This window comes from Sceloporus occidentalis, unplaced genomic scaffold (assembly GCF_023333645.1).
Source record: "Sceloporus occidentalis isolate IW3139 unplaced genomic scaffold, rSceOcc1.0.p SCAF_1, whole genome shotgun sequence".
NCBI lineage: Eukaryota > Metazoa > Chordata > Lepidosauria > Squamata > Phrynosomatidae > Sceloporus > Sceloporus occidentalis.
This window is the reverse complement of record NW_028316981.1, coordinates 182964470-182978577: the sequence shown is the minus strand read 5'-3', so window position 1 is coordinate 182978577 and position 14108 is coordinate 182964470. Positions and strand designations below refer to the sequence as shown.

At 45.2% G+C, this 14108-nt stretch overlaps 1 protein-coding gene across 1 annotated transcript in view; it reads right to left on the bottom strand.

Annotated features, from left to right (window-relative positions):
* Window positions 1-573: 573 nt before the first annotated feature.
* Window positions 574-14108, bottom strand: part of LOC149322990 (uncharacterized) — a 28104-nt gene continuing 14569 nt past the window's right edge. The window contains exons 6-9 of the mRNA XM_089509759.1: window positions 7312-7469; window positions 5738-5877; window positions 1474-1800; window positions 574-942 (exon numbers count right to left, since the gene is read on the bottom strand). Of these exons, the coding sequence (XP_089365885.1) occupies window positions 762-942; window positions 1474-1800; window positions 5738-5877; window positions 7312-7469 (806 nt within the window). The 3' untranslated portion in view covers window positions 574-761. The remainder of the gene's footprint in view (window positions 943-1473; window positions 1801-5737; window positions 5878-7311; window positions 7470-14108) is intronic.

The window sequence follows — 14108 nt, the reverse complement described above, 5'->3', positions numbered from 1 at the left end:
GCTACTTGAAGGCACACACACACACACTTTTAAGTGGTAGAATACAAAATATAGCCGTGTTAGTCTGTAGAATCAGTATGTAGAGAAATCTTATAGCATCTTTGAGACTGAAAGAAGATGGGGCCTTGGGCAAGGTGAAGGATAGGGAGCTTAAGAAGCTGGAGGAGAAAATCAGTGTGGTTTTACAGATGTTCAGTATTGGCCTGGGTGCTTACCTGATCTTCCACATTAATATATTTGTAAAAGCAGGCAGATAAGACCCACCATAGGTTTACCACACTCTCTCATTACAAGAAAACTAGCAATTTATAAGAATGGCCCCAAAAGGTGTACCTTTCAAAGAAGGAAGGAATATGAAACAACAGTTGGAGGTTGCATCTCCACTGTAGAAATAATGCAGCTTGACACCACTTTAACTGCCATCTTACAGAATCTTGGGATTTGTAGTTTTGTGAAGCACCAGCACTCTCTGGCGGAGAAGGTGAAAGCCCTTGTAAAGCTACAAATCCCAGGATTCTATAGGTTGGAGCTGCAGCACGTAAAGTGGCGTCAAACTGCATTGTTTCTACAGTGTAGATGCACCCATAGAGAAGAGAGTTTTGGACAGGTACATCATTTCTTGCCCCCTGCTAACACTGTAAAATCCTGAAGAGCAAGAGCCTCTTCCCCTATAACCATCCCCAGGACAGGTGGGACATTTTTCTCCCATAGTTTTGTGAGCCCTTCACAGCTCTTGGGAAGGATCTGGCAGGAGTGTCTCCTTAGTAGTCTTCCTCTTCGTTCTCCTGTGGCCGTAGTACAACACTGTGATAGGCTTTGATGCAGGAGAAGGCCGTTGGTGGGATGCGGCGGCGGTCAATCAAGTTGTTTTCCAGGTGCATTGACACAATGTTGGAGTCCTCCGCCACACGAGTGTCACAGACAGAGTTCAGAGGGATGTTTCTGCCCAAGGAGAGAGAAGAAGGACATTTACAGAGATCTGACTTAGAGCAAGAGGTGTTACCTCAGAAACCCTCCACAATAACTATGTCATGTAGCTCCAGACTATAATTTCCAAAAGGCCAGGTCAGAGAAGCCATACTAGCGGAGGGGGAGTGCCTTTAGAGTGATTCGGCATGTGTGTGTGTGTGTGTGTATGTAAGGCCACAGGTTTCGAGTGTGTGTGTGTGTGTGTTCAAGTCACCTGTTGACTTATGGTGACCTCATGAATTTTACATGGTTTTCTTAAGGAGTACTCAGAACTGGTTTAACATTGCCTTCTTCTCATATAGCCTACACCACCTGGTTTTGCTTGGCAGTCCCCCATTGAAATACCAACCAGGCCTGACTCTGCTTAGCTTCCAAGATAGGTCAGGATCTGGTGCCTTCAGGTTATTTAGGCTTCTTCCTCTATACAGATGGGTGCAGTGTAGCCCTGGAGTAAAATGCAAGGCAATCATTCCTCAGCCAGAGTAGACGGACATTTCTTTTTACCTGATACGATTGTGGCTCAGTCGCAGAACCTGAAGGCCCTTTAAGTTCAAAATGCCACGAGGAATGGACTGGAGCTGGTTATTGTCCAAGAGCAGTTCCGCGAGCGAGCGGTAGAGCCCCAAGAAGGAGACTGCATGGATGCCATCATCCTGCAAGACATTGTGTGAGAGATGCAGGAATTCCAGTCCTGGCTTCATGTGGGCAAAGACATAGCCAGGGATACGTTCTATGTAGTTGTGATGCAGGGTTAACTGCTTCAGGTGCCGGGGCAGGAACGAGGGCACGTGTGCCAAGCGGTTGTGGGACAGATCCAGTGCCTCCAACTTCCTGTAAAGGCAAAAGGGAGGAGAAAAACATAAAACCCTTCCTCAGGATTCCTGAACTATGGTTTGTAGCCAAGGGTCCGTTTAGGGGAATTTTATTATGTTGTTATTAGCTCAAATATTGCAAGAGGGGCTGGCCACAAGAGCCCACCGAAATCGCCCTCCCGATTTGTATACGGAGTAGACCAGGGGATCCCAATAAATAAAGCTGAGACGGATATTAATAACTAGATGTCTAATTTATTGAATTGGGGAAAAACACATGCGTTGCGCATACACTCACACACACACTCAGGACTCAGGAAAATTAGGGTTGGATAATAGGAACAGATTTCAGGCGTTACTAATGGAGATGCTTACCAGAATGTAGATTCCCTCCGGGAAGCGAATGGGGTGATGGACAGTGAGACAAGCCTGCTCCGCAACCTGGGTTTGAGCAGAAATGCCGGCTACCAAAACAGAGGTCTGACTGACGTGGAGTAAGTAGACCTTGTAAATGGCGCGCTGAGCAGCCAAAGTGGGGACTTTTTATAGGCCAAATCTGGCCTTAGGCAAAAGAGGCTGGCTTGGCCGAAACAAAGGTGTTCTAAAGATTTTCTTTTCACCTGGATGTCTGCTTTAGATAGTATAAAGGGCTTATGCCTCTCGGACAATAGGTTCGAGGAGGAGGTTGATAGCTTCAGGGAAGGCAATCCTTTCACTCTTCCCAGCCTTGAGATAATCCCTTCATGCGACTTCCCTGGACCCTCTGAGATGTTAATATGGGAACTCCCTTAGGGGATGTGTACATGTCCTCTCGCTTTGCCAGTAATGGCAGACCGGCTAGGAGTCTGGCCAGGGGTCATCCAAGGGTTATCATTGATTCCAAAATTTATATGAAACAGCCTGGGTAACAGGTTACTACCCTCTAATGACCTTTAAAAAGAAGACTGTGGCGGGATACAGACGGGCAGGGGAAGACGTCTTGGAGGTGTATTCTGCTGAATACGGAGCCTCCAGACCGCCCACCCCGGGGACGTGCTTCAGGTGTCGGGGCTTCCACACGGGGGGCAGTGAAGACGCCTCACCTGGGTCCGTTTCGGACCCGTAGCTTCTATACCGCCGCCTCGGAAGACGCCGCAAAGAAAGGGGCAGCTTCTGCACGGGCGGCCCAAACCGCGGCTTTTTTTTTCCTTTGCCGGCTGGTGGATGCGCAGCTGCGCAGCTGCAGCGCTAAGCAGCGGCGGCAGAAAGCCTATGGGCACATTTAAAGTGCCCAAGCCCCTTTAAAACTTTTTTCCCCGCTCTGTCCAACAACAAAGGTGGTCTCCTGCCAGCTGGCGATCAGCTGGTGTTGGCATCCTTGTCCGCTTGCACTTTGCCAGTGTCACCAGCATCATAGATGCCTCCTCTCCTTTGGTCCCCGCGCTCCTGCTGAATCTGCAATGCACAGCCACAGCTGTTGCCGCTGCCACCGCTGTCCCCCTGCCATCCCCCATCACCTCCCTTGTACATATGTAAATATTTACAGTTTTAGGGGTTTTTTATTGTTAGGTGAAAATGGCACAGGAATGTGTGTAGGGGTGCACTTTAAAGTCCAAACTTTCCAAGCAGCGCATGCGTACATGTTGCTCTAGGGTTAGGGTTAGGGTTAGGGTTAGGGTTACGAGTCTTAAAATGTGCTGCAGCTATGCTGCAGCTTCCACACCTGCATGGCAGCGGACGCTGCAATTAAAGCCTGACTGCAAACTGCGCATGTTCCAAGACCCCAACTCATTATGCGACGCAGCAGACACGGAGCTTTTAAATGGGCAACTTAAATTAGTGGCGTAGCAATTCTGGCGTACCGGTGCAGCAGCTCTCATGGCTTCTTCCACTTCTCGATATGTGTCAGCATTCAGGTAGGACTGCTCCAGTTTCTGCAAAATGTTTGGCTGGGACCATATAGCTATGAGGTCAGCCGTCTCCGCATGAGACCAAGACGTCCCCCTGCCTTTTTTCGGGGTGCTGGTGGATGGCTGAGCCATCCTGCCTGGTGGCAAAGGGGAGCCGCCGCACAGCTGTGCCAGGAGCAGCCGAACTGTGCCCGTTCCCAGGTGAAAATGGCGCAGGAATGTGTGTAGGGGGTCACTTTAAATTCCAAACTTTCCCTTATCACTTTCTACAACCAAAACATCTGCCGGCAAAACTTACAACTTCCCACGATTCTAGCAACGCATGCGCACAAGTGGCTCTAGGGTTAGGGTTACGAGACTTAAAATGCGCCACAGCTGTGCCGCAGCTTCCACAGCTGCATGGCAGCGGACGCTGCAATTAAAGCTTGACTGCAAACCACGCATGTCCCGGACCCCGACCCATTATGTGACGCAGCTGACACGGAGCTTTTAAACAGGCAACTTATATTTGCGGCGTAGCAATTCTGACGTACCGGTGCAGCAGCTTACATACGGAGCTGCGCACGTACGCCGCAAATCAAAAAGAAGCGGAAAAAAGCAGCACCTTTTTAATGCCGCCTCTTCCCGCTTGGGGCGTGCGGGGGGCGTGTTCATGACGGCATTCAGGTAAGGGCCGTCTGAAGGCTCTACCTTCATGACGTCATGAATACACCCCTTTTTGCCCATCTGTATCCCGCCTGTGTAAGGGAAGGTGGAGCAACCACAGGGAAAGATGGAGCTGGGAAGAGGAGAATTGCAGCAGATTTCATTTTTCTTACCTTAAATTTTGTTCCTGTTGTGTGCCTTCAAGTGACTTTTGATTTATGGCAACCCTAAGGCAAAGTGTGGCATGATGGTTTGAGTATTGGACTGAGACTCTGGAGACTAAACAAGGCCCGGATCTCAGCTAAGCCATGAAATCCACTGGGTAACCTTGGGCAAGTCACACTCTCTCAGCTTCAAGGGAAGGCAATGGCAAACTCACCCAAACCAACAAAGAAACTTGCTAAGAAAATCCCATGGGTCGCCATAAGTCAGAAACAGTTTGAAGGCACACAACAACAAAACAAACCTATCGCAAGGTTTTCTGGGCAAAATCTTTTCAAGAGGGTTTTTCCTTTGTCTTCCCCTGAGGCTGAAAGATTCTGACTTGCCCAAAGTCACCAAGTTGGTTTCCATGGCCAAGACTGGATTTGAACCCTAGTTTTCCAGAGTCCTAGTCTGACATTCAAACCACTATATTACACTAGCTTTATGCCAAGCCAAAAGTCTCTCTTCTACAGAATGCTCAGTGGTTCAAGAGTCCTCTCTTTCTTGCATCTGGTCAGTCTGTTAGGAGGGCTGGGTTTGATGCCCATTTAGCATCAGTGTCCTGATAGACTCTCGCTGCCTCTTGAAAGGCACTGAAAGGTCACATTACCTTTCAAGAGGCAGAGGCAGTCAGACTCCAGAAAAGAAAAAGATTATAATGACTAGGAAAAAAAATCTGATTCAAATTCGGGGTAAACATATGCAGGGGTAAACATATGCAGGGGTAGCTGTGTTAGCTATATAGCAAAGTAAAATAACGTCCAAAATCCACAAAACAGTGATACAATGGGCCCTTGGTATCTGCTGAGGTTTGGTTCCAGGACACACACACACACACACACGGATACCAAAATCTATGGATGCTCAAGTCCCATTAAATATAATGGTATAATGAAATGATGCTCTTTATATAAAATGGCAAAATCAAGGTTTGCATTTTGGAATTTATAAAATAATTTAAAACCGTGGATGGTTGAATCTGTGGATAAAAAATTGTGGATACTAACTGTACCTTTATTGGACCACCCAAAGGCACAAAATATAAAGGGATAATGGTTCTGTGGATGTTGGATGTTATTGTAGTTCTAGACCGGTGTTCTTTTCCAGCCTGGCAGAGCCTCTAGAGTTGAGGTGAGGAGAGTTGTGGCAATCTTAGCCAACCAAGAGACAGCAGTCCTCAGTTCTATCCCTAGTGCTGAAAATACTATAGTTACTCACGGGAGGTCTATCCAGGCACGTGGAGCAATACGGTCTTCCTGGAGTTTGTTGTTGCTCAAAACGAGCACTGTGAGATTCAGGGTTTTGTTAAGAACACTCTCAGTTACTTCCTCAATGCGGTTGGAATCGAGGTGCAGCTCCTAAAAAGTGAGAACAGAGGAAGAATCCTTTAAATCTGCCTTCTTAAGATGGCCTCCAGCTTCCCCCCCCCCCGCCTTTCACTGCATCCTGACCACTCTTTCTCTGCCTTTGTCCATGTTTTCAGTTCTATAAGTTGTGATAGATTTGGGGTGTATATAGCACAAAGTATAGAAATGTTGCTTTTTTGCAGTATAACTCATTGGAGGCCTTAGCCAGAATGGGAATGGATTTTGAAGTCCACAAAAGTCACACTGTGAAGCTCTGAAATTTGTAGCATATTGTCTCCATCATCTCTCACATAACTCAAAAGATAAATAAGGATGGAGCCAGAGTAGTTTTTAAGGAGAGATTAAAGTCAGGAACATTAAAGGAAGCCGCTGCTGAACAAGACCAAAGGGCTATCCTAGCCCACAGCAGATCAACCTCTGGGAAACAGGACACGAGGGCAATAGCCTTTGCCCTCTGTGCACAGGATGTTCGCTTGCAAACTGTCAAAAAGGGGGCAAGAGATGAAATGCATCTCCAGAAAAGAGGACAAAAGAAGGCAGAGATGTGTATTAAAGCAACATGTATTCATTTATATGTTCAGATGCAAATTTAGAAATAATTATAATTTCAAAAAGAAACAGGTCATTTCATGTCAGTGGAGAAGAGCATTAATGGTACACTGATGTAATAGAAACGCAGGCCATTTCATGACACTGGAGAAGAACATTAATGGTACACCAGTGTAATAGAAACACAGGGCATTTCATGACACTGGAGAAGAGCATTAATGGTGCATCAGTGTACTATGTTCCCGAAGTCCTAACCACTGATGGGCAAGTCCAAGACCCTTCTCATCATACTTTATCTTTAAACCAAACTTGGACTGAATCATCTTTAAATAGGAGAAAATCTTCGAGTGATCTCTTGTAAAATGGTCTGTTCTTTGTTGTTGTTTTTAAAAAAAAAAAAAAAAGGAGGAGGGGGAGGAAGGACATATGACCACCAAGGTTGTTGCCAAACAAATTACACATTTAGAGGAAGGGTAGGTAACTTCCATCTTCTGTTTGTGGACTGCAGCTCCCATAATTGGCTACACTGATTAGGGCTGATGGGAGCTACAGCCTTCCTCCAGAAATCTGGAGCACTGCAATTGCCTACCCCTGCTCAAATGCATCAGTTGCTAGAGAACAGCTTAAATGGACATTTGACCTTCTTTACACTCTGTATCAAGATACGCTCCCTCTGAACATGGAAGCAACATATCATGGCTTATGACTAGTAGCCAATTGATAGCCTTAATATCCATCCTACATTAACTTCCTACTCACACTCAGGAACCTTAGAGCTGAAAATATGTCCGTGATCTGCTAGGGATCACCATTTTTGAAAACCTGTTGACTCTAAGGGAGCTAGCTAGATCTTGCCCACCAGTACCACCATCTTACCTGCAAGGATGCAGGCAAACCTGATGGGATTGCCCGAAAGCGATTCCGGTCCAGTCGCAGATAGATGAGTCTGCCCAGGGGCTTGAAGGCAGTAGGGAGCACGTTCCCATCATGCAGTTGGTTTCCCTCTAGCTCCAGGGTGAGCAGCTTGAAGAGGCCTATGGAGAGGTCAAGACAGAACAGAGATGAGGAAGTTATCCATCAACATCCCCGTCAGACATGGAGTGGAAGGTTCATCCATGAAGATGGAAAATGAGGTCCTCCCACTCTATTATTAAGGTTCTGAAGCTTTTTTTGGATACAGTGGATTATTTAGATCAATTTCAATCTGACTTCAGGCTTGGTTATGGGATGGAAACAGCTTTGGTCACCTTGCAGGGAACTGGACAGAGTGAGTCTGTCCCTCTTGGTTCTGGTGGACTTCTCAGTGGCTTTCGATACCATCAACCATGACTTATGGGCCAACCATCTAGGATGGAGCTTGGGGGCACTGTTACACCATGGGTCTAGTTCTTCTTGGAGGGGCAAACTCAGAAAGTGGTGCTGGGGGACTCTGGTTTGATGCCCTAGCCATTAGCCCTCAGTGCTATTTAACATTTACATGAAACCACTGTGACAGATCACCTGTGAGAGTTTATTTGGGGGGGGGGGTATCACCAGTATGCAGATGACACCCATCTCTAGCTCTCCTTCCCATCTAATTCCAAGGAAACTGTCTCATATTGAACTGTCTGTTGTCAGTAGTGTACTGGATGAGGGCAAAAAACCTGAATTTAATCCAGACAAGACAGGGGTGCTCCTGATCAGTTGTAAGGCAGATTACAGAATAAGGACTCTGTGTTGAATGAGGCTACCTATCCCCTGAAATCTCAGACCTGCAATTTAGGATTTCTCCTGAACTTAATTCTGAGCTTGGATGCCAAGGTTTCAGCAGTGGTCAGGAGTGGATTTGCACAGCTAAAACTAGTGTGCCAGCTACACCCGTTCCTTGAAACATCGGATCTGGCTACCTTGAATACATCCCATTTGGACTACTGTAATGCATTCTAAGTGGAGTTGTCTTTGGAAACTTTGAAAATTCCCCAGGTTCAAAAAGTGGCAGCCAGAATGCTGACTGGGGCCAATTACATTTACTCCCATGTTGAAACAGTTTCACCGGCTACCGGTTTGTTTCTGAGCACAATTCAAAGTGCTGGTCATGACCTATAAAGGCCTTTACAGCTTAGGTCTAAACTATTTTACCATTTGACCATTTCTCCCAATACAAATCAGCCAGAGCTCTAAGATCTTCAAAAGAAGGCTTTCTCTCAGTCCTACTACCATTGCAGTTTCACTGGATAAGGGCATGAGAGAGAGCCTTCTCAGTGATTGGTTCCACCTTCTGGAACTCCCTTCCTTGGGGGTGTTCCCATTCATCTATAAAGCGGATTTTTATGCGAATTTAGGGGGTATTGTTTCCACTGAAGCCCGAATTCGACCTGCATTGCCCCTGAATCGTTCCCATAGAGATTCGAATTTGAATCGGATTATCTCAAATAATTCGAATTATATGCCTATAAAGCGGTTTAAAAAAACAGTAGGTTTTAAAGCGGATTATTTTTGCTCCCGGGGTCCGATTCGTGGTATCCGAATGGGGACGACAAGGGTGTCTGATTCGGGAACCTGGAGATGGGAGGAGCAGCACTCAAGAGGCTGGCCTGGGGGTGTCACCCTCTTTGGTCTCTTTCTGCATCGCCATTTTCTTCAATTCGCATAGCCTTTCCCCTGGTGGATTGCAACCTCCCCTCTGCTCCACATTCATAGACCAATGTGTGAGGAGAGCCATTGAACACCATTTTTAACTATTCTTTTTTCTTTTTTCGCCTCTGCCTAAGCACCTGAGCAGCAGATGGGCTTTGCAGGACATGCCTGCTTGATCACCCCCCAGACAGCCCAGGGAGCAATGGGGGAGGCAAAGGGATTTGGGGAATGGAGGCTCCTTCCAGAGAAACTATGGGAAGCCACAGGAGAGCCTGGATGCCCAGGGATCTGAGGGGGGGATCACCTTCTTTTCTCTCTTCCCCAAAGTGTCTCTCCGCACTGAAGCCCGCTGCCTTCTCCTCCTTGATCCGATTTGGCAAACACACACGCACGCACATTAGCTAGATTAGATAGATAGATAGATAGATAGATAGATAGATAGATAGATAGATAGATACACATATGTTTATATATGAATACTCACACACACACACACATACATACATATATATATATATATAACACACACAAACATAGGTATACACACACATACATATTTGTGTGTGTGTGTGAACGCACATATATATACACATATGAATGTATATTTGTGTGTGTGTGTGTGTATTTCTAAAGTAAATTATAAAGTAACAACTTTTTTAATTTACGAAAAAAACCTCATCTGTAGTTCCAAACCCACTGTAGAAATAATACAGTTTGAGACCCCTTAATCTGCCCTGGCTCAGTACTAAGGAATTATGGGAACTTTTGTTTTTGTGAGACATTTATCCTCCTCTGCCAGAGAGTGCTGGGGCCATAATAAACTACCATTCCCAGGATTCCCTAGCACTGAATTATGGCAGTTAATATGGGGAGACACAGAAGAGGACGAATAGAGGCTCCTTCTAGTCTGGGGAGACACAACAGAAGAGCCTCGGATGCAGCCGATTTTCATTGGCTGCCCCCCCCCCCAAAAAAAACAACCCCAAGACTTGTGACGTCTTGCGGACACAAATGGGAATGGGGAGCAAATTAATCCGCTTTAAAATAAAGTGATTTAAACTAAATGGGAACAAAAACAGGGTCTAAATGAATCGGGGTAATTTGCCCCTTTTCGTAATGGAAACGATGGAAAAAATTCGAATTATTCCTGGAACATAATCCAAATCAGAATCGCGCCAATATAATCCGTTTTATCTGCCAAGTGGGAACACCCCACCCCCCCTTGTGAGGCTAGGCGGACCTCTTCTCTGCTCACCTTTTGCTGGCAGGCAAAAACATTTTTGTTCAAGCAGGATTTTAATGTGTAATCATTCCAGGGAGGCTTCTCCTTGGGGTGCATGCTGTGTTTATGTTTTTAACTTTTCTGTTTTAAATGTAATTTTATACATACTGAAATTATTTTTATTATTTTTAGAATTTTATTGGTAAGATTTTAGCCAGGTTTATCTGTGAGCCACCTTGGGTTCCACTCTTGGAGAAAGGCAGCATATAAATAAAATAAAATAAACATTATGATGTGACTCTCCGAAGATGACTCAGTGCTGAAATCATGATGGAAAAGACAGGACAGGGAGGACTGGCTTTACCATTAGGTAGAGAGTGAGACGATTTGGGATGACAAGAAAGACCAACAAAGAGCCTGGGAAACTTGACGTTTTTGGACTATAATGCCCATAATCCTTCATCCTGGGAGATTCAGGAATAACTTTTCCAAGTTCATTTGCCATTGTAGTGGCACATAACATGACCAGCTTTTGACTTGGGGTGCTGCTTTGTTTTGAGTTGAACCCAGGTGGTTGTTATTATTGTGTGCCATCAAGTCATTTCTGACTTATGGCAACCTTCAGGTGAACCTATCATGGGATTTTCTTGGCAAGATTTGTTCAGAGGTTTGCCATTGCCTTCCCCTGAGGCCAGAGCATGTGACTTGCCCAAGGTCACCTAGTGGGTTTAATGACCAAGCGGGAATTGAACCCTGGTCTCCAGAGTCATAGTCCAACACCCAAACCACTATGCCACTCTATATACCTCAAGTAGAGGCATATAGAGTCCACCACCTCCTTGCCAGTCTTGTTCTGAAGCCCTTAATTGTCTGCTTGAAATTCAGGGACTTAGCAAAAAGATAGAGAAAGCTTCACTTGTTGAATTTCCATCATTCAGGATGCTGCAAAAGACGCATGAGCAAGGCCAGTTATAAAGAGGGGGGGAAAGAGTGAGTGTGTGTGTGTGTGCGCGCGTGCGCGCTGTGTGTCTTCATGGTGACCATAAGGTGAACCTGTCATGGGGTTTTCTTGTCAAGATTTGTTCAGAGCAGGTTTGCCATTGCCTTCCCCTGAGGCTGAGGGAGTGTGCCTTGCCCAAGGTCACCCAGTGGGTTTCACAGCCCAGCTGGGAATCAAACCCTGGTCTCCCTATTATTCCAAATATCCTCTAACTTGTGTCAGAGCAACAGATGCTCAAAGAAACGAACTAAAAAAAACCCCAGGCCTTGCTAATGACCCACTCTTGTGCAAATCAGCCCAGTTTTCACATTTCCTTCCAGTGGCCACCAGTACATCCTCAGAGGGAGGATTAGAAACAAAGGGTCTCTGTTGAGTGTATCCAGAACAGGGCTTGCTCACAGCTAGTCCAGTGTGTATGTTGAGCTTCCTGTTTACACACCATTTATCAGCTGCTAACAAGCTGCTCAGGAAACAACCCACACACATCCATCCATCCTCCTACAGCAGGGACTGGGGCAGCTGTGATACTCCAGATGTTTTTGCCCTATCAATTTCATCAGTCCTGGTTGGCCCTTATAGCCAATGGCGAGGGGTTATGGGAGCATGGTGTCCATTCCTGCTGCAGATACAGAAGAAGAAACAAGACTAGACTAGCATATGATCCACATTAAGCTGTTGAGTGTGGAAACAAAATAATGCTTTCGCTACCAGGAGCAAAAACAGGTTTTAAATACGTAACAGCACCCAGGGAGTCTTCTTACTGGGGGTGTTTGCTTTGCTGTGTTGTTAATGGCTTTATATTTTTAACTTTGTGTTGTTTTTTAAAATGATTTTATATTTTTAACTTGTTATATTAATGTGATGTTTTTAATCGGGCTTTTAAAATTGTACCATTTTTAAAGCAGCTTTTGTGAGTCACCTTGGGTCCAATTTAAATGAAAGGTGGCAAGTTAAATAAATAAATAATACCTGCATTGTGTAGAGTTGGACTGGATTGTGTGCCACATGGATATTGTGTGGAGATCAAGGTAGAGACATTGAAGGGACCACAGAAGCAAGAGTATAGCTATAGTGTTCAAAGACATAGCAGTGTGAATCTGAAAAATCAATATGCAAAAGGATCTTGTAGCACCTTTGAAACTAACTGGAAAAAAGAAGCTGGTAGCAAAAGGATCTTGTAGCATGAATTTTCATAGGAATTTACCACACAAGGGAAATCCCGTGCAAAAACGGAATTAAAAAACTGGAAAAAAATGCAAAAGCATGTGATTTTCACACACATCACTGTTAAAGTGGTGTTAACCCAAACGGAAAGTAGACAAAAGCCACTCCTTTTTACTTTCGGGATATCATGTGAAAATCAACCTGCTTTCCCCCCCGATTTAAACCCCCATTTCTGCATGGGATTTCCCCTGTGTGATAAACTCCATAGTCTTGAACCTACTTTCTCAGATGTACATTACCTTTTAACACGCATCTGAAGAAGTAGGCTCAAGTTTCCAAAAGTTCACACTACCAACTTCTTTCTTTCAGTATAGCTATAGTGTTACTAGATGTACTTTGAGAGCCAGCATGGCGTAGAGCACTGGAGACCAGGGTTTGAATCCCCACTCAGCCATGAAAACCCACTAGGTGATTTTGAGCAAGTCATACTCTCACCGCCTCAGAGGAAGACAAGGACACCAAGATCATGCCAAGAAAACCCTGTGATAGGTTCAGAGGACCACAGAATCATAGAGTTGGAAGAGACTTCAGGGGCCATCCAGTCCAACCCCCTGCCATGCAGGAACTCTCAGTCAAAGCATCCCTGACAGATGGCCATCCAGCCTCTGTTTAAAAACCTCCAAAGAAGACTCCACCACTCTCCAAGGGAGTGTGTTCCACAGTTGAACAGCCCTTACTGTCAGGAAGTTCCTCCTAATGTTGAGGTGGAATCTCCATTCCTATAAGTTGCATCCATTGCTCTGAGTCCTATTCTCTAGAGCAGCAGAAAACAAGCTTGCTCCATCCTCAACATGACACCCCTTCAAATACTTAAACCAGGCTATCAGATCACCTCTTAACCGTCTCTCCTCCAGCTAAACATACACAACTCCCTAAGTCTCTCTTCATAGGGCATGATTTCCAGACCCTTCACCACTTTTGTCACCCTCCTCTGGACACGCTCCAGTTTGTCAACATACTGTACTTTTATAACTGTGGGGCCCAGAACTGGATGCCGTATTTCGGGTGAGGCCTGACCAAAGTGGAAAAGAGTGGCACTATTACTTCCCTTGATCTGGATACAATACTTCTATTGATGCAGCCTAGAATCACATTGGCCTTTTTAACTGCTGTATCACACTGTTGACTCACATTCAACTTCTGGTCTACTAGGACTCCAAGATCCTTTTCACAGATAGTCTCGTTAAGCCAGGTGTCCCCCATCTTATATCTATGCGTTTCATTTTTTTCAGCCTAAATACATTTCTCCCTGCTGAAGTTCATTTTGTTAGTTTTGGCTCAGCTTTCTAATCTATTAAAGTCATTTTGAAATTTGATCCTCTCTTCTGGGTTATTCGCTACTCCTCCCAATCCCGGTGTCATCTGCAAATTTGATATTCCTCTGTCCAAATCATTCCTATTCCTTTGTCCAAGTCATTCACCTGAGAGTTGGCATAAATCAGAAATTACTTGAAGGCACATAACAACAATGAGGATGTATTTTTATTGCATCTGAAATATAGGAATGTTAATGGTGGACTACAAGGTTATCAACTAAGCAGAGCAGAAGAGAATAAACTTATTTGAGATGTGGTGCTAGAGAAGAGTTCTGCAAATACCATGGATTTCTAA